Source organism: Panthera uncia, chromosome D2, assembly GCF_023721935.1.
Source record: "Panthera uncia isolate 11264 chromosome D2, Puncia_PCG_1.0, whole genome shotgun sequence".
Lineage (NCBI taxonomy): Eukaryota > Metazoa > Chordata > Mammalia > Carnivora > Felidae > Panthera > Panthera uncia.
In genome coordinates this window covers 32,265,375-32,287,778 of record NC_064818.1, presented here as the reverse complement: position 1 = coordinate 32,287,778, position 22,404 = coordinate 32,265,375, and the positions used below count along the sequence as shown (strand labels likewise).

At 42.5% G+C, this 22,404-nt stretch overlaps 1 protein-coding gene and 1 pseudogene across 3 annotated transcripts in view; both read left to right on the top strand.

The window, feature by feature from the left end:
* The first annotated feature begins 4,219 nt into the window (after nucleotides 1-4,219).
* Nucleotides 4,220-5,296, top strand: LOC125933513 (macrophage-capping protein-like; annotated as a pseudogene).
* Nucleotides 5,297-7,204: 1,908 nt separating this feature from the next.
* Nucleotides 7,205-22,404, top strand: part of PLA2G12B (phospholipase A2 group XIIB) — a 31,494-nt gene continuing 16,294 nt past the window's right edge. Inside the window, exons 1-2 of one of the 3 annotated variants that reach the window (XM_049646219.1) lie at nucleotides 7,205-7,550; nucleotides 19,402-19,478. In XM_049646219.1, coding sequence (XP_049502176.1) covers nucleotides 7,340-7,550; nucleotides 19,402-19,478 — 288 coding nt within the window. In that variant the 5' untranslated portion in view covers nucleotides 7,205-7,339. Of the gene's footprint in view, nucleotides 7,551-19,401; nucleotides 19,491-22,404 lie in introns of all 3 variants that reach the window. The other 2 variants (XM_049646218.1, XM_049646216.1) reach the window with 2 other exon arrangements.

Here is a 22,404-nt window from a genome sequence, read left to right as displayed (position 1 = left end):
TGGGCTTAAGGATAGACATATAGACCAATAGACTGGAATAAAGAGCCCACAATGAATTCTCACAGACATGGTCAAGTGATTTTGACAAGGGTGCTAAAACCATTCAATGGTACAAGCAATGCTTTTTTCAACAAATGGTGCTGGGAAAACTGGGTATCAACATGCCAATGAATGAAATTGTTATCATACACCACATATAAAAATTAGGGTAAAGTGGATCTTTACAGCTGAAACTGTAAAAATCTGGAGGAAAACAGAGCATTATCTTCATGATACTGGATTTGGTGATGTTTTCTTGGATATGACATCAGAAGCACAGGCAATAAAAGAAATAGATCAATTGGACTTCATCCAAATTCAAAACTTTTGTGCAAAATTTAAAACTATCAAGAGAGTGAACGGCAATCCACAGAAGAGGAGAAAATATTTGCAAATCATGTATCTACAGAAGATTAATATCCAGGATATAGAGCAAATTCTTAAAACTCAACAATAAAAGTAACTGCAATTAAAAACTGGCAAAGCAGCTTCCACAGTCATACAGGATGCTGCCAATGAAGGCTATTTCTCTCTCAATCCATCAGAACTACTGAGTCATGAGCTGTATCACTGAGGGGCTAGAAGAAGCTGGGAGAGTGGCAGATAGCACTCTTAGATGGCATTAGTGACACACAGTTCCTGTGTCAGACGCTGCTTGCAGAAGTCACTGGGATGGCTTGCATGTGGATTCCCCCTAGGTGGCACATGGGCATGCTTAGCACCCGATATGGCTCACCCATGCATCCCCAAATCCTGTGGCTGACTCCCAGTGTGCACTCCTGATGGTACTGGGGTGAGCTTTGGCAGATAGCTAGTGGGTATGCACAGACATTTGGCTTGGATCTGGAGGCCATCTGGAGATGCCACAAACTTGAGGCTTAAGCCTGCCCTCAGTGAAGCAAAAGGAAGGCTGTCAGAATGTGATCTGGTGCATTACAGGATTGAGAGAAGACATTCAGATTTAATAATTCAGCCAAAAGAGAAAGCAAAAAACATTGAGCATAGAAGATCTGAGAAAGTCTTAGAATCCTTAGCAAGGATGACAGAAGTTATTTCTTTCCTAAAGGCAGTTATTAAAAACTGGAGATGACCCCTACCTCAAATGTGAAGACAGCAACACAAGACTTGAAAGAACATGAAAAATCAAAGAAACATGACAACACTAAAGGATCACAATAATCTTCCAGTAACCAAGTCTCCTAAGGCCAAGATGACCATGTAGAAGGACCCTAAGCTCATCCCATCCCACGTTTACAGCTAGGTATCACTCACAGCTGAGTAAATAAGCTGAGAATAATCGGAAGATGGGCAGCACAAACTCCATAACTAAAAGTAGAGAAGCTGCATCTGAGAGGTTAGGAAGGGCAGAAATGGTGGTCAGGACCTGCCCCCAGGAGGGAGGGAGCTGCTGGCACAGAATGGAGAAAGCACCAGAGAGCCCATATGGGAAAGACAAATCCCCATAACAGCTGTCCTTGAAAATCAGAGGGGCTGAATTCTATGAGTTTGTATGTAACCAGTGGGACTTGGGGCCCGGAGCTTTAAAAGTCAGCTGGTTCAGCACTGGGCAAGCCAGGAGGATGAGTGATAGCTGAGTCCTCACCCATAAGAGACAACAGCCCATGGGGAGGCAACACTTTGCATAAGGTCTGGGGTAAATGGGGAAAAGATCTGTTTATATGAATTTTGGAGTGTGTTGGGGGACTTCTGGACCAAAGGATCTGGCAGGAGCCATCTTCCTCCCCCCCAGTCCCCAGTGTAAACACAGAGCCACCTGCAGGAGGCAGTGCTGCACAGACACTTGCTACCTAACCTGGTAGCAGGGCACCTGCCCACAAGTTCTCTAAGCCTGCTGGCCTCTGCCCTGGGCTAAATGCAAATTTTGTTAATGCCACTGTGTGCCATGCCCTCAGCCATTGCACTTTGGGGGATCCAGCCAAGAACTAGTGACTCATCACCAATTATGCTAACACTGCCAGCCTGTTCTGGTGCCTTCCTGTGGTCATGTCTCCTGACACCCGGGCTGCCTGGGTTTCAGTAACACCAGAGATCAAGCACAGACAACAACAGGCGAAGAGTCAGTGCAGATGTCTGGACTGAAAGGAAAAGCGACTCAGACAAAATAGTAGGACTCAAGCAACACATGTAGGAGACTCCCCTGAAGTGGCAAGTTTCTGATAAACAGGGGACACTGCAGTGAAGGGCACTACAGGACCTCTTGTTCATAAAGCCACTACTCTCAAGAGCAGAAGATGTAGCTGACTTTTCCTAACACACGGAAACAGACACAGCAAGGTAGACAAGGGAGAGGAATAATATGTCCCAAATGAAAGAACAGGACAAAATCACAGCAGGAGATCTAAGAGAACAGAAATAAGTCATATACCTGATGAAGAATTTAATTTTTTTAATGTTTATTTTTGAGAGACTGAGAGACAGAGAGACACAGAGAGAGGAGACAGAGCACAAGCGGGGATGGGGCAGAGAAAGAGGGAGACAGAATCTGAAGCAGGCTCCAGGCTTTGTGCTGACAGCTCATAAAGACACTCAGTGGACTTCAGAAAAGGGTAGAAGACATCAGTGAGACCCTTGACAAAGAAACAACATATCAGAGATGAAGAACTCAATAAGTGAAATTAAAAATACAACAGATGCAATCAATAGAAAGCTACGGGAAGCAGAGGAATGTATCAGTGACCTAGAGGATAGAGTAATGAAAATCAATCAAGCTGAACAGGTGAGAGATGTATAAATACTGCTTAATGAGAATAGATTTAGAGAACTCAGTGATACCATCAAAAGCAATAACATTCCTATTATAGGGATCCCAGGAGAGGAGAGGGAAAGGGGGCAGAAAATTCACTTGAAGAAATAATAGCTAAAAACTCCCCAAATCTGGGGAGGAAAACAGATCCAGATTCAAGAGGCACAGAGATTCCCTAGCAAAAGTCAACCCAAGGAGGTCCAACTAAGACACATAGTAATTAGAATGGGAAAAAATAGTGATAAAGAATTTAAAGGTTGCAAGAGAAAAGAAGACAGGTACATACCAAGGAAACCCCATAAGGCTATAAGCTGGTTTTTCAGCAGCAACTTTGCAGGCCAGAAGGGAGTGGCAGGATATATTCCAAGTGCTATACGGAAGAGATCTGCAGCCAAGAATATTCAATTCAGCAAGGCTGTCATTCAGAATAGAAGGAGAAATAAAGTTTCCAGATAAACAAGGGTAGAAAGAATTCATTACCACTAAAGCAGCCCGCTAAGAAATGTTAAGGGAGACTGAGTGGAAAACAAAAGCCGTAAGTCAGATTAAGAAAAATAGGAAGCACAAAAGCAAAAAAAGAAAAAAAAATAAGTTTATCTGTAAAATCAGGCAAGAGAAGACAAGAGGATGTAAAATATGATACCAAATATCCGAAATATGGAGGGGAGAGGAGTAAAGAATGAGTTCAAGATTAAGGACCATCAGCTTAATATATATTGCTACACGCATAAGATGTTACATATCAACTGAATGGTAGCCATAAATCAAAACAGTAATAGATACACAAAAAATAAAGAGCAAGGAATCTAAGTTTATCACTAAAGAAAACCAGCAAACCATGAAAGAGAGAAAGAGAAGAAAGGATAAGAGGCCGACTACAAAAACAACCACAAAACAAGTAACAAAATAGCAATAAATATGCATCTATCAATAATGTAAATGGACTAAATGCTCCAATCAAAAGAAAGGGTAACAGAGTGGATTAAAAAAACAAGACCCTAGGCGCCTGGGTGGTTCAGTTGGTTGAGCGTCTGACTTCGGCTCAGGTCAAGATCTCAGGGTTCGTGAGTTTGAGCCCCACATCAGGCTCACTGCTGTCGGTGCAGAGCCCACTTCAGATCCTCCGTCCTCCTCTCTCTCTGCCCCTCCCCAACTTGCTCTCTCTCAAAAATAAATAGAACATTTAAAAAAATAAAAAAAAATAAGACCCATCTATAGGCTGCCTACAAGAGACTCATTTCAGACCTAAAGACACATGCAGATTGAAATGAGGGGATGGAGAAACATTAATCACGCAAACGGATGTCAGAAGAAAGCTGGAATAGCAATATTCTGTTGGACGAAATAGAATTTAGAACAAAGTCTGCAGGAAGAAACAAAGAAGCACTATACATAATAATAAAGGGGGCTGCTGGAGCTACCGAGCAAGGTGGTGGCAGAACTGGAAACAGCATGTACACATTCCTCCCCCAGACTGGTTCTCCATTCCCAGCCTGGGTGCAGGATCCCTGCCTGCATGTATGGTGGGTGGAGAAGCTGAAGCCAGTGAGTAGCACATGAGAACCAGGGCATCTTCCCTCTGGAGGGACTCCTACCTAGTGCTGCACAATGGTCCAGAGGAGCTCTCCCACTTGCACCTATGGATAGGACAGCAGCCATCCTGGGATGAACAGGGGGCCTGTGCTGTGCTGGTCGTGCACCTCAACACCCTGCCTGGCGAGAGGCTGGTGCAGCACCGAGAGGTGCAAGGCAGTGAGTTTGACCTCTTCATGAGCTACTTCTCATGTGGCCTCAAGTACCAGAAAGGTGGAGTAGAGTCAGCATTTCACAAGACCTCCCCAGGGGCCACTCTAGCTGCCACCAAGAAACTCTACCAGATCAAGAGGAAGAAGAACATCCATGCCACTGAAAGGGCACTGAACTGAGACAGCTTCAACACTGGGGACTGCCCCATCCTGGACCTGGGCCAGAATATCTTTGCCTGGTGTGGTGGCAAGTTCGACATCCTGGAGCACTGCAAGGTGCAGTACCTGGACATGGCCATCTGGGACAGTGAGCGACAGGGCAAGGCCCAAGTGGAGATTGTCACTGATGGGGAAGAGCCTGTAGAGATGATCCAGGTCCTGGGCCCCACGCCTCATCTGAAGGAGGGCAATCCCGAGGAAGACCTCATGGCTGACCAGACAAATGCCAAGGCTGTGGCTCTGTATAAGGTCTCTGTTGCCACTGAACATCAACCTGACTAAGGTGACTGACTCCAGTCCCTTTGCCCTCAAGTTGCTGCTATCTGATGACTGCTTTGTGCTGGACAGTGATGCTTTGTGGCAAGCTCTACATCTGGAAGGGGTAAAAACCGAACAAGAATGAGTGGCATGTAGGCTCCACGTGGCTAAGGGCTTCATCTCCTGCATATGGTATGCCCCAAACACTCAGGTGGAGATTTTTCCCCAGAGTCATGAGAGCCCCATCTTCAAGCAATTATTCAAGGACTGAAAATGAGGATGGGCCTCTCCCTGCCCCCTGCCTACTTTCTCCTTCTCCAACTGCCTGATTAGTGCTGAGGTGCCCCCATGAAGTTTCAATAAATGAGACTAGTGCTTTCCTGGAAACAAAAATAAAGGAGACGATGCAACAAGGAGATATACAACAATTGTAAATATTTATGCGTCCAACATGGGAGCATCCAAATATATAACGCAGTTAATAACAACATAAGGGAACTAATCAATAGTAATACAATAATAGTAGAGGACCTTAAAACTCCACTTACATCAATGGACAGATCATCCAAACAGAAAATCAAAAAGCAAACAGTGGCTTTGAATGACACACTGGACCAGATGGATTTAACAGATATATTCAGAACATTCCCTCCTAAAAACAGCAGAATACACATTCTTTTCAAGTACACATGGAATGTTCTCCAGAATAGATCACATATTAGGCCACAAAACGTGCCTCAACAAATTTAGCCGGGAATGAGGGTGGGCGTCTCCCCTCCCTCTGCCCACTTTCTCCTTCTCCAGCTGCCTCAGTGCTGGGGTGCCCCATGGATGTTCCCATTTTCATTGTGACTGGGCCCCACAAATCATGCACCAGGCCCTGATCCCCACTTCACCAGTGACAGCCTGTCCATTTCTGAGTCCTTTCACCTTTGTGTCTCAGTTTTCTCACCTCTCAAACAGGAACGATATCCACCTTACTTCACAGAATTGATGTAAAACACACATACACTGGTTTGGAATATATAGATGCTTTAAGATACTGGTGGCATTGTTGTTCATAGGATTTTTTTTTTAAGTAGGCTCCATGCCCCTTACGGGACTTGAACTCACAATCCTGAAATCAAGACCTGAGCTGAGATCAAGTCAGATGCTTAACCGACTGAGCCACCCAGGTGCCCCCATGATGAAATATTTTTTAACCATTGCCCTTTCTGGAGTCTGAGTCTCTAGACAAAAAGATTTCTTATCCAAAATGAAGAAATGTAATTCATTATCTTCTATGGGGCTTGCCAGACTTTTGAGAGAGAACCTATATGACTCATTTGGTCCATAAAGATATCATTTATAGAGACTAGTGATCTCATGGAATTTATTTCTTCATGTGGCTAAAAGCAAAGTATGAACTGAAAGTGATGCCAAAACTCTGGACTTAGTCAACAGTCTTAAAGCCTAAACTTTCAAATTCTGTTTCTGATAAACCTTTAGTTAGTTTCTAAGCAGCTTGAGTAAAAACAACACAAGGAGAGTGGAGTTCCCTCAGCACCATCTCTGGGCAATCTGTAGAGATCAGACACTGTTGAGTGCAAATGAAAACACTGCTGTAAGCAGAGAGGCAAAAATGTCCCAGCACCAGTGTGGCTGCACTTAGGAACTCTGCCGGGTTGGAGGACAGAGTCCGAGAGCCAAGAAGAGACTAAGGCAGAAGCCGGGGTCCCAAATCTGAAAGCCCACTTCACACACACTTAGAACACACGGATAATATCCTGACCATTGGTCTGGGTGCCATTGTTAACCCACTGACATTGGGGGTTTCCTGAGCTCTCAATACATCCTCCTAAATCTCCCTAGAGACCATGCACAGATGACTGGCTTAGGGGTGGTGCTGGGATCTTGGGACAAGAGCTTGTGTCAAGAGGCTAGCCCTAAAGGCCCAAATTTGTAACTGATCAATAGGTTAACGAGTTGGTTGGGGGCAGAATTCCAATTGCTCCACCGCTCGTGCCTCCTACAAGTTGGCCAACATCTCCCTCCTCCAGGGCTGTGGAATCCACTTTGAAGTGTTCTCTCTGACTGGCCATCCCTCAGACGGGCCCTCCCACTGCCTAACCTTTACCCTTTCTAATTGCCCTGATCTCATCCCAACCTCCATTGCTATGTTTAAAGTCCACCTCTGGGGAACACACAGATTGAGTGTTCCAGATAACCCCCTTCCCAGTCCTGCTTGACATCTGGCCAGCAGGCTGCATACCTGGATTTCCTGGGACACTGGCTGGGGTTTGAGGAAAGACCTCAGCACCCAGCTGGCTTCAGGATGAAGCTGGCCACTGGCTTCTTGATTTTGTGGCTCAGCCTGTGGGGTGGCCCAGCTCGGAGTGACACCAGCCCTGATGCAGAGGAGTCCTATTCAGACTGGGGCCTTCGGCACATCAGGGGCAGTTTTGAATCTGTCAACAGCTACTTCGATTCCTTTCTGGAGCTGCTGGGAGGGAAAAATGGAGTCTGTCAGTACAGATGCCGATACGGTGAGTGCATGCGCGGTTTCTCTTCCTGGTGGGCCTGTGAACAGTGGGAGCAGGGTCTCAGTCTGTCACACACTTTTCCCTGCCATTCACCTCCTAAGTCGGTTTGCCAGATTCAGCAAATAAAAATACGGGATTCCCAGTGAAACGTGCGTTTCAAATAAACAACCAATAATTTGTTAATATATTTGAAATATTTGGGACACACTTACACTGACAAATTATCGGTTGTTTATCTGAAATGCACATTTCACTGAGTTTCCTGGATTTTTGCTAACAAACTTACTCCAGGGAAACGGCTTCATTTTAGTGAGCTTGTTGTGAGGCCATTACTTAGAAACAAGAAGTATGGGTGGGGGTCGGGGAGAAAATGAGGAGGTCTTTGTGAGGAGTTCCTAGGGATGAAAACTTGAGCTGAACATTCAGAGAAAATTCTACTGGGAGGTGAAACAGCTTCCTCAGTCACTCTGTGCTAAGCTTGGAGATGGATTCTTCTTTCCTCCTAATGTAGTTCACACCTCCCTGCCAGCTCTGTCAGTCCCTGATGGGCATCAGTGTGTCCGACCCTCCTAAGAGAGCTTACAGAGTATGACTGCCTCAATCAGCAATGGCAGGCCTTCAGGGGTTAGGAAGGGCTTGCTGTCAGCTGTCTCTGCCCACCAAGGACCAGGCCCTGAGCAGGTCTCAGACTGTCCCTCAGGCCTGGCGTCAGATGTACCGTTGTGAACGGGTAGGGCACTACCCTGCCTGAGTTGTAAAGAGGGTACGTGGGAGCCAGGGTGCACTTCCAGCTGCCAGGAATTGTCCCTGGTGTCAGTTCTTCCTTCTCCACGCTAGGAGTCAATTTAAGGGCAGCAGGAAGCGGGGGCCCTGGACCTTGCTGCTGGGAGGCAGGAGTAACTTCAAAAGGGGAGGAGAGTGGTTTTCGAAAGCATGCACGGTTTCATATAGCATTAGTTTTATGGTTTACGTTATCAAATATTTCATCATGGGATTGGAGATGGAAATGGTGAGTCAGTCTAGCCTAACAGGAAAACATTTAAGAAATATTTTCTCCAAACACTTTTGAGAAAGAGAGAGAGACAAAAAAGCTGCATAATTGTTGGACTCACCCAATCAGTCTCACTCACTCCCTTTTTACCTGTGAGCAGGGGACATCACTTCCTTACAATCCATGAGTGACTCAATGGGTAATCCTTGAGGCAGAACCAAAAATCTTGCAGCATAAAAGTTTGAACCATATACAGTTATGGCGAACAAAAGAGTCGCATCTTCTATGTGATGATCCCTTAGGGCAAAAAGCCATCTGCGCTGGGCCTACCTGGGCTCCTGGCCCCATCTTCCGCCAACATGGGTTGGACAAAGGCAGGGGTGACTTGTCACTGGACTGTGCTCCCCTAGTTTGCATCAATGGTGCAGGGAGGGGGTTAACTCACTTCAGGTATTTCTTCAACACAGGTGCTATTTTCCTTCCTAGAGGTGATAGGAGACTTGGGTCTGTGGTTTAGCAAATAGATAACCACGGGGATTGTTTAGGAAAACAAGAGTCAAACCTTCTTTCTTCTCTGGCAAAACAGCATTAAAAGATTTCAGCAAATTTTGGTTGCAAGCTTCTACCTGGGCAGGGGCAGCAGCTACTAGTGGGGGATGGGACAGTCAACAGAGACATTGCTGGAAGGCAAATAACTCCACTCACTCTGAAAACAGAACCTGTGCAAGGAGGGGCCTGAAAAACATACAAAATAGGGGGTTAAGCCTTATTACCTTTGGAACTTAGTGGAGCCAAGAACCTGGAGGCCATGGCCAAACAGCACAAAATATCTTCTCAGGTTGATTATGAATCAAGCAATCTTTGGAACAGAAAATACCTAATAATTAACTGGGTCTCTCTGTCCTTTTTCAGTTTGCTTTGTGGTACACTTCTTGTGCACCACGCCTCTATCCCCAAAGCAGTGGTTGTCAAACTCCTCTGCTTTGAAGTCTCTAGTGGGCTTAAAAAGACTGCTATCTTTCCCCACCCCCCACCACATTTCTGATTGGGTAGGTAGGTAGGTCAGGGGTGGAGCCACAGAATTTGCATTTTTAAAAGTTCCCAGGTGATCCTGGTGCAGGACCACATTTCCAGGGGAAAAAAAAATCAATTTTAAAGGTTACAATCTTTTGTCAGAGGAAATAATTTAGCAACAATTAGTCTACCAAAAAAATTTTTTTTCTATTTGATAAGTACTTAACCACTACTTAAAACCATAGTTCTCTATCTTGGCCCTGTACTTACCAGCACCTGGGGGTCTTTAAAAACTCCTGTGCCCAATCAGAATCTCCATGGGCTGGACCCAGATGTCAGTATTTAAAAAAAAATTTTTTTATAAGTGTTTTTTAAATGTTTATTTATTATGAGAGAGAGAGCGAGCACAAGCAGGGGAGGGCCAGAGAGAGAGGGAGAGAAAGAATCCCCAGCAGGCTCCGCACTGGCAGCGCAGAGCCTGATGCTAGGCTGGAGCTCAGGAACTGTGAGATCATGACCTGAGCAGAAGTCAGACGCTTAACTGACTGAGCCACCCAGACATGCCCAGATTATCACTGTTCTTAATGTTTCCCAGGTGATTACCAAGTATATGGAGCACTATTTTAATAGGTCTTTCACGGAGAACTTCAGCCTGTAGGTTGTTCTGACAGATGAAGGTGTGTTTGTGGCCTGGTAGCCTACAACATTGTGTCAGCATTGGTTTCCCCACTTCTTAGATCTACAGCAGCTTGTTTTCATGTCAACACATAAAATCTGTACTTGTTAAGGATCAGACTGTAAATACAATGAGATTCAGCAGGTATTAATAGCAGATGCAGCACAGCTGCTATAAGGGTATGCACTAATGTGATCAAGATTTCCTCTCTCCGCTGCCAGAGATTCTGATTCAATAGGTCTGTGGTAGGACCCGGGAACTGCACGGGAGGCCCTTGAACTAACCAGGCTTTGAGAAATACTAGTAATGGAAAAATCATGGGTTTGAAGTGGGGGTGTGTGTGTGTGAATTCCATTGCTGGTGACCTTGGGCAAGTTATCTACCTCTCTCAACCTTTCTTGACTCATGTTTTTTTTTTTAATTAAAAAAAATTTTTTTAAGTGTATTTACTTTTGAAAGAGAGAGAGAGAGCATGAGCAGCAGAGCGGCAGAGAGGGAGACACAGAATCTGAAGCAGGCTCTAGGCTCTGACCTGTCAGCACAGAGCCTGATGCAGGGCTTGAATCCACGAACTGTGAGATTATGACCTGAGCTTCCTGACCTGAGCCAAAGTTGACCCTCAACTGACTGAGCCACCCAGGTGCTCTTGTTGACTCATGTTTATAAATGTTAGTAACACCTACCTTGCAAGGTTGTTATAAGAATTAAGAATTAGTGCTAGGTATGGAGCACGGCAGGTACCGAACAAGTTTTATAAATGTTATGAGAAATATGGCCTGGTAAACAGGTTAAATACGCATTCAGATTCTTCCAGTTCTCTTTCAACATAAACACACACACACACACACACACACAAATCCCACAGGCTGGACAATACCTTCTCAGCTTCTGGAAGAAATCATCAAATGATAATTTAAGTGTTCTGTGCTTTTATGAAGGAGGAGGGTCTCTGCAGCAGAGTTTGTGTGTCTTGTAAATTATGATTGAAAGTACTGGTCCAAGGACACCTGGGTGGCTCAGCTGGTTAAGGGCTCAGGTCATGATTTTGGCTCAGGTCATGATCTCACAGTTCGTTGACATGGAGCCCTGCGTTGGGCTCTCTGCTGGCAGTGTAGAGCCTGCTTGGCATTCTCTCTCTCTCCCTCGCTCTCTGCCCCTCCCCCACTCACGTGTGCATGCGCATTCTCTCTCTCTCTCTTTCTCTCTCACAAAATAAATAGAACTTAAAAAAAAAAAAGATACTGGTCCACACTCATACTTTGATAAAAAGACCTCATGATAGAGGTGCCTGGATGGCTCAGTCAGTTAAGCATCTGACTTTGGCTTAGGTCATGATCTCACAGCTCGTGAGTTCCAGCCCTGTGTCAGGCTCTGTGCTGACAGCTCAGAGCCTGGAGCCTGCTTTGGATTCTGTGTCTCCCTCTCTCTCTCTCTCTGCCCCTCCCCCCCATCGTGCTCTATCTCATTCTCTCTCTCTGTCAAAAATAAATAAACATTAAAAAAAAGACCTCATGATGAATTTCTTCTTGGGTTTAGTTCTAGGAAAAAAAGTATCTCTAAATATCTTTTAATCTGTTTAAAATCTTAGAGCAAAATTTTATGAACCTGTGAGTTCGTATCTTTTTCCAGGGAGAGGATTCACATCCTTAATCAGATTCTTAAGGGGATCTATAGCTTGAAAAAAGGAAACAGCTACTGGTTTAGAGGCAAAGATTGTTCTTGTGCTAGGGTGACCAACTGTCCGGTCTGCTGGTGGCTGAGGGGAGAGGCGGGGTTGGGGTGGGGATTCCTGGGACATGGACTTTCAGTACTAACACAGAGACAGTCCCAGGCAAACCAGGACAAGCTGGTCATCCTCCCTCCTGCAGTAACTTAATCTGTTTTAGTAACTGAAATAGAGTTTATTGCTTCAGTAAAATTGTCAGAGTTCTGCTTTGTTCCCTTGGTGTGTTACTCATGCTGTATTTGAGTGTTTCTGGAAGGACATACATTTCAAATAAAGTAGTCTGATTCCTTAGTAGATCTCTAGCAGAGCAAAGCTCCTGCAGGAGCCAGCTGGGTGGGGAGAAGGGACACACCCTCCCGGGAAGATGTAACCCTTGATCTGGGTAATAAAGCACAGAAGTTTTTATTGTTCTTTTCAGTGACAAAACTGAGAGGGAAGAAAGGTTGGGTCCAGGAGGCAGTGTGCATGCTTGTGGTAGAACTTGGGTTTTGTGTCTAACCCTCCTCTTAAATCTCCCTCATTTGTCTTTTGTGTCTGACGTGTTTTATGGTGTCTCAGTTTGTTCGGAAGGTTTTAATTTTCATAAGATCAAGTCTGTCAGTCTTTTCCTTTATGGCTTCTGAATTGTTTGCCTTGCTTAGAAAGCCACACTCACATCATGATTATAACAACCTTTTGCTAATTTTTTTCTGTGAAAGCAGCCATGTCTAATATGTAATAAATGAGTGTTTCTGTGTTCTAATTAAACTTTTTTACAGACACTAAAATTTGAACTTCATATAATTTTCACGTCACAAAATAATATCCTTCTTTTGACTCCCTCCCACCAATTATTTAAAAATATAAAAACAATTGTCAGCTGGAAGGTTATATAAAAACAGGCAATGGGTTGGTCTTGGGTCATCGTTTGCCAACCCCTGAATTAGAGGATCAAGTTGTTAGCCTCCCAATTCTATAAATAGCCAAAATCAGAAAATAAAATTAGTCTGTGGGCGTAGTCCATTATTGATGCCCAGACTCAAAACATCAAACTGTAAAGACTCATTGCTAAGCTCAACTCAAAACTACTCAAGCTATAATTTGAGGATATAGTAAATTATTTCTGCCCAGATTCAAACCATGGCCTTTTTTCTTAGAACTTTTCCTTCAAGCTTCATTCCTAAATAGAATTCCTGCAGCTATCATAAACTATTAAATAAATACAAAAATTAAAAATAACCAGCAGGACAGGTGGCTAGTGTCTGTAGTTGGCGTTCCATTAGCTTTCAAACTGGGATATCAGAATTTTATCTTCTATGAGTTATCAAGTACAAAAAAGGTAGAGGGAAACCCAGGAAACTGCGCAGAGTCTTCTGCAAAAGCTCTTTATCAACAAAATTATTAAAGGTGTAAGTTTCATCATAAAAATTATGCATTAGTTTCTTCATTAAAAATGTTCCTCCTGACTTCTATAAAGCTAGTATGTGTAGAACATTTGTAAAGGAACAATCCAAAGAAAAAATAAAATCACCATAATATTACCTACAAGAGACAATTCACATTTAATCTATGGCATAGTATGATTATTTTCATATGTGTATTTTGATTAATAACATTACTTAATACATTTTACCCATTCCCCAACTCCCAGTAATTCTGGCACACACACACACACACACACACACACACACAGAAGGTTAGTAGGGTATCATTGGTAGGGTACATTTCTCAAGAACTTTGAAAAGTAATGCAGGGATTACTGGTGGGCTGGCAGACTCCATCAACAAGCACAGTACTTCTCCATTATAAATAAAAAATGTTAGGTGAAAATAAAACATTAGAAAAGATACGCCCTCAAGCTAGAATGGAATACATGGAAACTTATAAGTTCCATTGAAGCGGAACACTAATGCTAAAGTAATGAGCAGGAGCTGAGCTAAAACCCTTGGGGTTTTTAAGATCACATGTAGACTCTAGGGGCTGAGGAATGGGTTTTAATACTCATACAAAGAGAGAAAGAGTAACTTTCACTTGTAAGAATTGGGAATCTGTAACTGAACAGTCTGTATAAAGCTTAAAGCCCGAGGAGCTGCCCAGTCTGTTTAAAATGGGTTAGAAAAATATCTACCCAATATTTCAAGAAAGTAGCAGGGATGATTTCCATCCACCTGGGGCTGAGACTTAAAGGGGGAATAAAGAACATCCACCAAAAAATCACTACTCCAAACATATTCTATTCACACATGTGGCATTTGAACTTAAACAGTTGGCCTGATGTGAGTTTCCCAAGCTGAGAAATTAACATAAATACTAGTGTCTCAAGGATCTTAAGGCTCCTAGAGCCACAGCAAAGGTAATTGAGGAACCAATATGTAGTACATGACCCAGGGCACAGAAATTCCTTCAGGAAAAAAGAAAGCCCTTCTGAAGATAACGTCTTACTGAAAAATTATACACTATGTGAAAAAATAATCAGGAGGGAGAGACAGCAGACATTAAAAAAAATGACTTGTATCCCAAAGACTGGAGATTATAAAAGAATATTTGAAATCATTAAAGAAATAAAACAAGGACTAGAAAACATAATAAAAAGACAGAACTCGGTGAAAATGAATACATAGATTTAAAAGAAGAATCAAATTGGATTCCAAGAAGTGAAAATTATAGTTCTTGAGAGAGAAAAAAAAAACAGCAGATGGGTTAAATAGCAGATTAGTGAACCTAGAGAGAATTAGTGAAATGGAAAATAGATTTGATGAGCTCGACAAAATTCAGCACAGAGAGAAAAAAGATGGAAAATGTAAAAGAGAGGTTAAGATATACGAAGGACAGAATTAAGAAGATTCATCATTCAGTAGTAAGAACCCCAGGAGAAGAAAGTAGGGAGTATGAAGAAAAGAAAATATTCAGACGGTGGCTGTGAATTATCCGAGGTGAAAGAAACCAGGTCTTCAGATTTTTCCAATCAAGATAAGGATATACAATCCACATCTAGATACAGTGTAGTGAAACTGTGAGGATGTGGAGAAATTGGAGCCCTTGTGCAATTGTAACCCTTGTGTTGGGAAGGCAAAATGCTACAGCTGCTGTGGAACACAGTTTGACAATTTCTCAAGAAGTTCAACATTGAACTACCATATGACCCAGCAATTCCACCACGTAGGTATATGTATGCCAAAGAATTGAAAACAGATATTCAAACAAATATTTTTGCACACAAGTGTTCATAGCAGCACTCTTCACAATAGCCAACAGATGAAAACAACCAAAATGTCCATCAGTGGATGGATGAATAAACAAATTGTGGTATATTCAGAGAATGGTATATTATTCAGCCATCAAGTGAAACGAAGTACTGATACATGCTACAACACAGATGAACCATGAAAACATTATGTTAAGTGAAAGAAGGCATATATATTGTATGGTTATATAGTGTATGGTTCCATTTATTCAAATATCCAGAATAGGCAAATCTCTAGAGACAGAAAGCAGATTAGTGAGGGGCGCCTGGCTGGCTCAGTTGGAGGAGCATGCAACTCTTGATCTTGGCGTTGTGAGTTTGAGCCCTATGTGGGGTATAGAGATTACTTAAAAAAAATCTTTTAAAAAAGTAGATTAGTGCTTGCCAAGGATTGGGAAAAGGGGAGAATAGGAAATGACTATTTAATGAACATTTGGTCTCCTTTGGAGGGTGATGAAATGTTTTTGGAAGTAGACAGAGACAATGGTTACACAACACTATGAATGTACTGAACACCACTGAACTGTGCACTTTAAGATGGAAATGTGAATTTCACCTAAAAAAAAGAATATAGACTTCATCAAAATTAAAAACTTTGGGTATTCAAAAATACCATCAAGAAAGTGAAAAGACAAGGGGCTCCTGGGTGGCTCAGTCAGTTAAGCGTCCGACTTCAGCTCAGGTCACGATCTCAGGGTCCGTGAGTTCAAGCCCCGTGTCGGGTTCTGGGCTGATGGCTCAGAGCCTGGAGCCTGCTTCCGATTCTGTGTCTCCCTCTCTCTCTGCCCCTCCCCCATTCATGCTCTGTCTCTCTCTGTCTCAAAAATAAATAAACTTTAAAAAAAAAAAAAAAAGAAAGTGAAAAGACAAACCACAAAATGGGACAAAATATCTGCAAAGAAGATATATATGTGAGTGGCCAATAAGTACAGGAAAAGATGATCAACATAATTAGTTATTAGGAAAGTGCAAATCAAAATGACCATTAAATACCACTTCACACTCATTATAATGGCTGTAATAAAAAAGACAGATTATAACAAGTAGAGGAGAGGATGTGGAGAAATTAGTACCTTTATACATTGCTGTAGGGAATGTAAAATTGTGTCACCACTTTGGAAAATAGTCTGTTAGTTCCTGAAAATGTTAAACAGAGTTAGCATATGACCCAGAAGTTTCATTCCTATGGGGGAAATGAAAACATATTGTCCACACAAAAATGTTTGTGGTAGCATTTTTCATATTAGCCAAAAAGTGGAAAAAATCTAAATGTTCATCATATTTACTTGGCAATAAAAAAGAATGAAATTCTGACACACGTTACAACATAGATGAACCTTGAAAACATGCTAAGAAGCCAGAAACAAAAGGCCACATATTGTATGATTTCATTTATGTGAAATGTCCAGAATAGGCTAATTTACAGAGATAGAAAGTTGATTAGTGATTGCCTAGGGCTAATAGATAATCTCATCTTGGAAGCAACATACCTCCACTTCTGCCATGTTTTCTAGGTCGCATAGACTAACCCTGGGACAATATACAAGGGCATGAATGCCAAGAGACTGGGATCGCTGGGTGCCATCTTGAATGATGATCTCATACACTCATTTTACCACAGAAACAAATACCAAACAGACTGTGGCAGAGACTGCTTATTGTATCCTAATATCTTCCCCTTTGTCCATAGTAATAAACCCCTCCCTACAATTTTAAGCTGGGCTCATGGTGCCTACACTGAATAAAAACTTCAATTCCTAGCCCATTTTTGCCAGTAGATATTGCTGTTTGATTAAGATCTGGCCAAAGGGAAGTAAGAGGAAGTGATGTATAATTTTGGAATATGTTTATTAAAGAGAGGAGCTATGACCCTTCTAACTCCTTCTTTTATCCTGCTGTTTGTAATATGGATGTGTTGGCTGAAGCTCCATCTTGAACCATGAGGGCCAGGGTTGCATTCCAGGGCTGGTAGAGCAGAAAGTTAGAAGCAGTGTGGGTTCCAGAGAAGTGTAGATTTACCATATGAGCCCTATAATCTTTAATTCTGGGTTATGATATATTCTATCTTGTTTAAGCATCAGAATAATACAACATGTTGGAGACAGAATAAATATATGGTGAAAATGAATACTCTATTGAAGGACATAAAGGAAGACCCAACTAAATAGAAAACTGTACTATACCCATGTTTGGGAAGACAGAATATTATAAGAAATTCAGTTATCTCCAGGTTAATCTATAAAGTAATGTACTTTCAATCAAAATCCTACACTATCACTTGTAGAATTTACTAAAATGACTCTAAAATTCATTGCAAAACTATAGGTCCAAGAGTAGTCAAAACAATTTTTAAGAGTAATAAGGAGTGGCACCTGGGTGGCTCAGTTGGTTGAGCATCCGACTTAGGCTCAGGTCATGATCTCACGGCTCATGAGTGGGAGCCCTGCGCCGGACTCTGTACTGACAGCTCAGAGCCTGGAACCTACTTCAGATTCTGTCTCCATCTCTCTCTGCCCCTCCCCCACTCAACACTGTCTCTCTCTCTCAAATATAAATAAACATTTTTTAAAAAGTTAAAAAAAGAATAATAAGGAGGGAGGTCCTTAAATCATAGACTTAATATCTAAAAATTAAAACAGAAAGGGGGATGCATAGGGGGCTTCAACTGTACTTGTAACAATTAAACAGAAAAAATATGTATAGTAAGTTTGGCTAAGTTAACATTTATTATGTTTGTGTAGTGGGCTCATGGATGTTTGTTTCTCTGAGTTTCCTTCATAATACCAAATAATTAAAAATAAAATACCTTGTAGGAGAAGGTAAAAGAAAAGAAAGAAAACATAAATGCTATATGCCTCACTCTGAGGATTAATTCTTAGCTTATTTCCTCAGTCTTATGCTCTGTCTTGCGTCTCCTAAAAAGGGGCAAAGGGTTGTGATAGAAGAACATGGGCTTTGGAGACATAAAACAGGAAATCTGGATTTATATCCTACTCCCCCCACTTAATACATGACTTAGGCAAGTCACACGCCCCCTTAGTCCCATTTTCCTTATCTGGATAACAGGATGAAAATGCTCACTGCCAAATTGTCCTGCAGGGCTCTCTCTCTCTCCTTTTTAAATTAATTGTTATTTTTTTATTTGGGAGAGAGAGAGAGAGAGAGAGAGAAGCAGAGAGAATCTCAAGTAGGCTCCATGCTCAGCGCAGAACCTCAGGCAGGGCTCAATCTCAAGGCACCGTGAGATCATGACCTAAGCCGAAATCAAGAGTCAGGATGCTTAACTTAGCCACCCACCCAGGTGCCTTCAGGGTTCTCTTTACCAATGATGACTACCATCATTAACATTGACAACATTTCTTTCTCAATAATTGAAAGATTATAACATAACTCAAAAGCCATGTAGGAGAAACCAAGAAATTCAAAGCCTGCCAGATGGTTTCTGCTTAGTTCTATGATACAAAGTCTCACATACTGCATGGTAATTATTTCTATGCTCTTTGATCAATAATGCTTTGCCTACATTTATGGAATCTTGCAAAATTTCCTTCAAGATATTCTGAAAAAAGTTTTGTGGTACTGTTATAATTCTTATTTGTTAAATGTGTGATCAGGTAGTGTTCTGCTTTTTCTGTGCATGGCGTGTGGTCTTACAACGGATGGAGTAAGACACCTTGAGTTTTGGTTCCATTTTTCCATGGACCTTACCTTCAAAGTCATGCACTTAAGAAACATTAGAATTGTTAGTAAATAAATGCTCATAAAATTCTTTAAGATTAGGAGAGAAACGCCAACCTGGCATGAAGATTATTATCCTTTTATGACATTATCGTCGTCATCACCATCATTGCCACCAAATTTGGATGTGAATATCTGGTGAGAAATGATGACTTAAAAAAAATTTTTTTTAATGTTTATTAAGAGAGAGAGAGAGAGTGCAGTGAGGGGAGGGTCAGAGAGAGGGAGACACAGAATCTGAAACAGGCTCCAGGCTCCAAGCTGTCAGCACAGAGCCGACCCGGGGCTCCAACTCACAGACTGTGAGATCATGACCTGAGCCAAAGTCGGATGCTTAACCAACTGAGCCACCCAGGCTCCCCAGAAATGATGACTTTTAAAGGAAAAATTGAATATGCTTTAAGATAATTTTTATTTGATGAATGTTCCCAAATGTTTAATTTCTAAATATTTCTTCCTGCTTCTTTCCTCTCTTTCTCCTGCTAGGAAAGGCACCAATGCCCAGACCCGGCTACAAGCCTCAGGAGCCCAACGGCTGCAGCTCCTATTTCCTGGGTCTTAAGGTACCAGAAAGTGTATGTACCGCCACAATTATTTTCTTAGTTGATTGGTTTTAACTAAGACAAGTCCGAGAGTTCTCACTAATGGGAGTGATCATTTATGGAATATAGCTTTAATGTTTATTTATTTTTTAGAGAGAGTAGGAGACAGAGTGCGAGCAGGGGAGGGGCAGAGAGAGAGGGAGACACAGAATCCGAAGCAGGCTCCAGGCTCCAAGCTGTCAGCACAGAGCCCGATGTGGGGCTCAAACTCATGAACTGCAAGATCATGACCAGAGCCAAAGTCGGATGCTTAACCAACTGAGCCACCCAGGCATCCCTAATTAAGTATTTTAAATTGGATTCAGAGTAAGGGAGATAATTTTCAAAGAAAGTATCCAATATCCTCTTATCAAGGACAGTTGTCCCTCAGATAAGACCTTGTGTAGTGAACTTTAAAATCACCACTGCAAATACCAACCAAATATTAGGGGATCGAACATAACTTCATATGAAATCTGACAAGTGTGACTTATTTAAATTAATGAGACTTTCCTATGATGTCCTGAAGCCATTGGCACTGAACAGTGAGAGCTGGTTGCTATATTGTCAGGACTTTTGCAAGTGGTTGACCTCATGCCTGGTAGCACCAAACCAGCTATGTTTAGAGTTTTAAGATCATAGTAATCTGCACACACACACACCCACACAAGCATGCCGCATCCCCACACACACACATCTAGCCTCCGGCTAAACACTTCTCATCACACCAATGGCCATTTCTCAAGCTACTGGCCTCCCCTGAAAACAAGTAATAAACTGATTTCTTTCAAGACCTCTTGGGGGCCCTTTTATCTTTTTTACTTCAGAAAAGATGTGTTACATAAAATGTAGATAGAGGGATTTCCCATCTAAGCCATGATTTTGAATTGTGTCTTAATCACTTTTCTGCTGATTCAAAAGATTTTACTTTGTAATAGTTTTATAAGCAGCATAACGTTTACTCTTTTAATGCAAAAGCTGCCCACTAATGTGGCATAATTTGGCAAATTGAGAAAAGGTCCCCTTTCCTCTTCCATTTGTCAGAAATTTATCTTAATATCACTCTTGGAAATTAATATTTTTCTTAGAAAAGGAAATTTGACTGCCATTGGCTAGACATTTTTCTTAATAAATATACAAATCTATGATATCTTGTGGGACAGTGACCCCTTTGATATGACACTCTTGTGCACTGTACAACCTGCACAGCCGTATTCCCAACCTCGCCCACAACCATCAATATGTGTATGGACACAGAAGAAAGACAATCTTTCCAAAAATATATTTGTATTAGAGAAGCCCCTTTTTTGGCTAATATACTTTACTTGATTCCAAGTAGGAGCTATAGAAGTGGCATTAAAACCTCAATAAAGATGTAAAAGTGGGCTTGGGAGTTAAGATGGTGGAAGGTAGGGAGACCCTAGGCTGGGTTTCAAAACCCATCGTTTGAACACAGCTAGATAAACATCAAATCATTTTGAATATCCAAGAAATCGATCTGAGGACTGAAAGAGAAAAATGCACTAGTGGGATGCATAGGTGGCTCAGTCGACTGAGCATCCAACCCTCGATTTTGGCTCAGGCCATGATCCCAGCGTCGTGGGATTGAGCCCCTCATTGGGGTCTGCACTGACCATGAAGCTTGCTTAAGATTCTCTTTCTTGGGGCACCTGGGTGGCTCAGTCAGTTAAGCATCCAACTCTTGATTTTGGCTCAGGTCATGATTTCACAGTTCGTGAGATCAAGCTCTGCATCAGGCTCTGTGTAGACAGTGTGGAGCTTGCTTGGAAATCTCTCTCCCTCTCTCTCTGCCCTTCCCCCAGTAGCGCTCTTTCTCTCTAAATAAATAAATAAATAAATATGAAAAAAAATTTAAAAAGATTCTCTCTCTCTCTCCAACCCCCCCCCCCCCGCCCCTCTCTCCAGCTTGTGCTCTCCTCTCTTTAAAAAAAAAAAAAAAAAAAGCGCAACTGAAGGTGAAAAGGCTGCCACAACATGGAAGGTAGAAGCTGCAGAAAGTTGATTTCAGAAAGAGAAGAGCTGTGAGTGCTGTGATGGGGAGGGAGTCCTGATCATGGAGAGAGGAGTGAGAGGAAAACAAAGAGAGAGAGAAAAAAAAATGAAAGTGCGTGTGGGGAATTGCACAAGAAAAACTCTTCCCCCAAACCATTGACTGGAAAAATGAGAGGGGCTGAACACAGCAAGTTTTTATACACAGTGGTGCACAAAGTCTAAAGTTTCGGAGGTCAGCACCATTGCCAGGGTCATGTCTGGCAGGCTTAATGAGGCTCTGGTGGGGAAGGAGGGTGGAGACCCAGAAGTGGACAGCATGGCCTAAGGATCCCCTAGGTCACACCCCAACTAAGAGTGCATTTGGGAGAGGGAACACAGCCTCTCCAAGGGGAAAAGACCCAGCCAGCACCATTGAGCTGCCCTGTTCACTAACATAGGAAGGGAGATGCTGGCTGGGGACAGTGAGCCTTGGTGCTGGCTTTCTGCCATGCTTTACCATAAACTCCAAACCTCTGTGTAGTCACTCAGCTGATATCTGGGACAAGCCAGCACTGGCCACAGTGCAGTGAGACTCTCTTCCAGAGGATCAGTGCAGCTCCGTGCACTATGCAGATCTCTAAAATTTAGAATTTTGAAACCCAGCCACACGCCTGAGATAAAACACAGGAGTGTCGTGCCACCCAGCAGTTGGACAGCTCAGATGCAGACAGGGTGAAGGTTGGGATCTGGCCAAAGCTGGGGACACAAGAGAGGTGATTGCTCTTCTGTGAGGACTTCCTGAAGAGTGGTGGGCACAAGCTCCTCATTTCAGGGATGAGAGAGCTGGTGACACCATTTTCACCCTGCCCATCAGCACTGACAGACTTCACTGAACAAAACAGTGCCACCAAGAGGA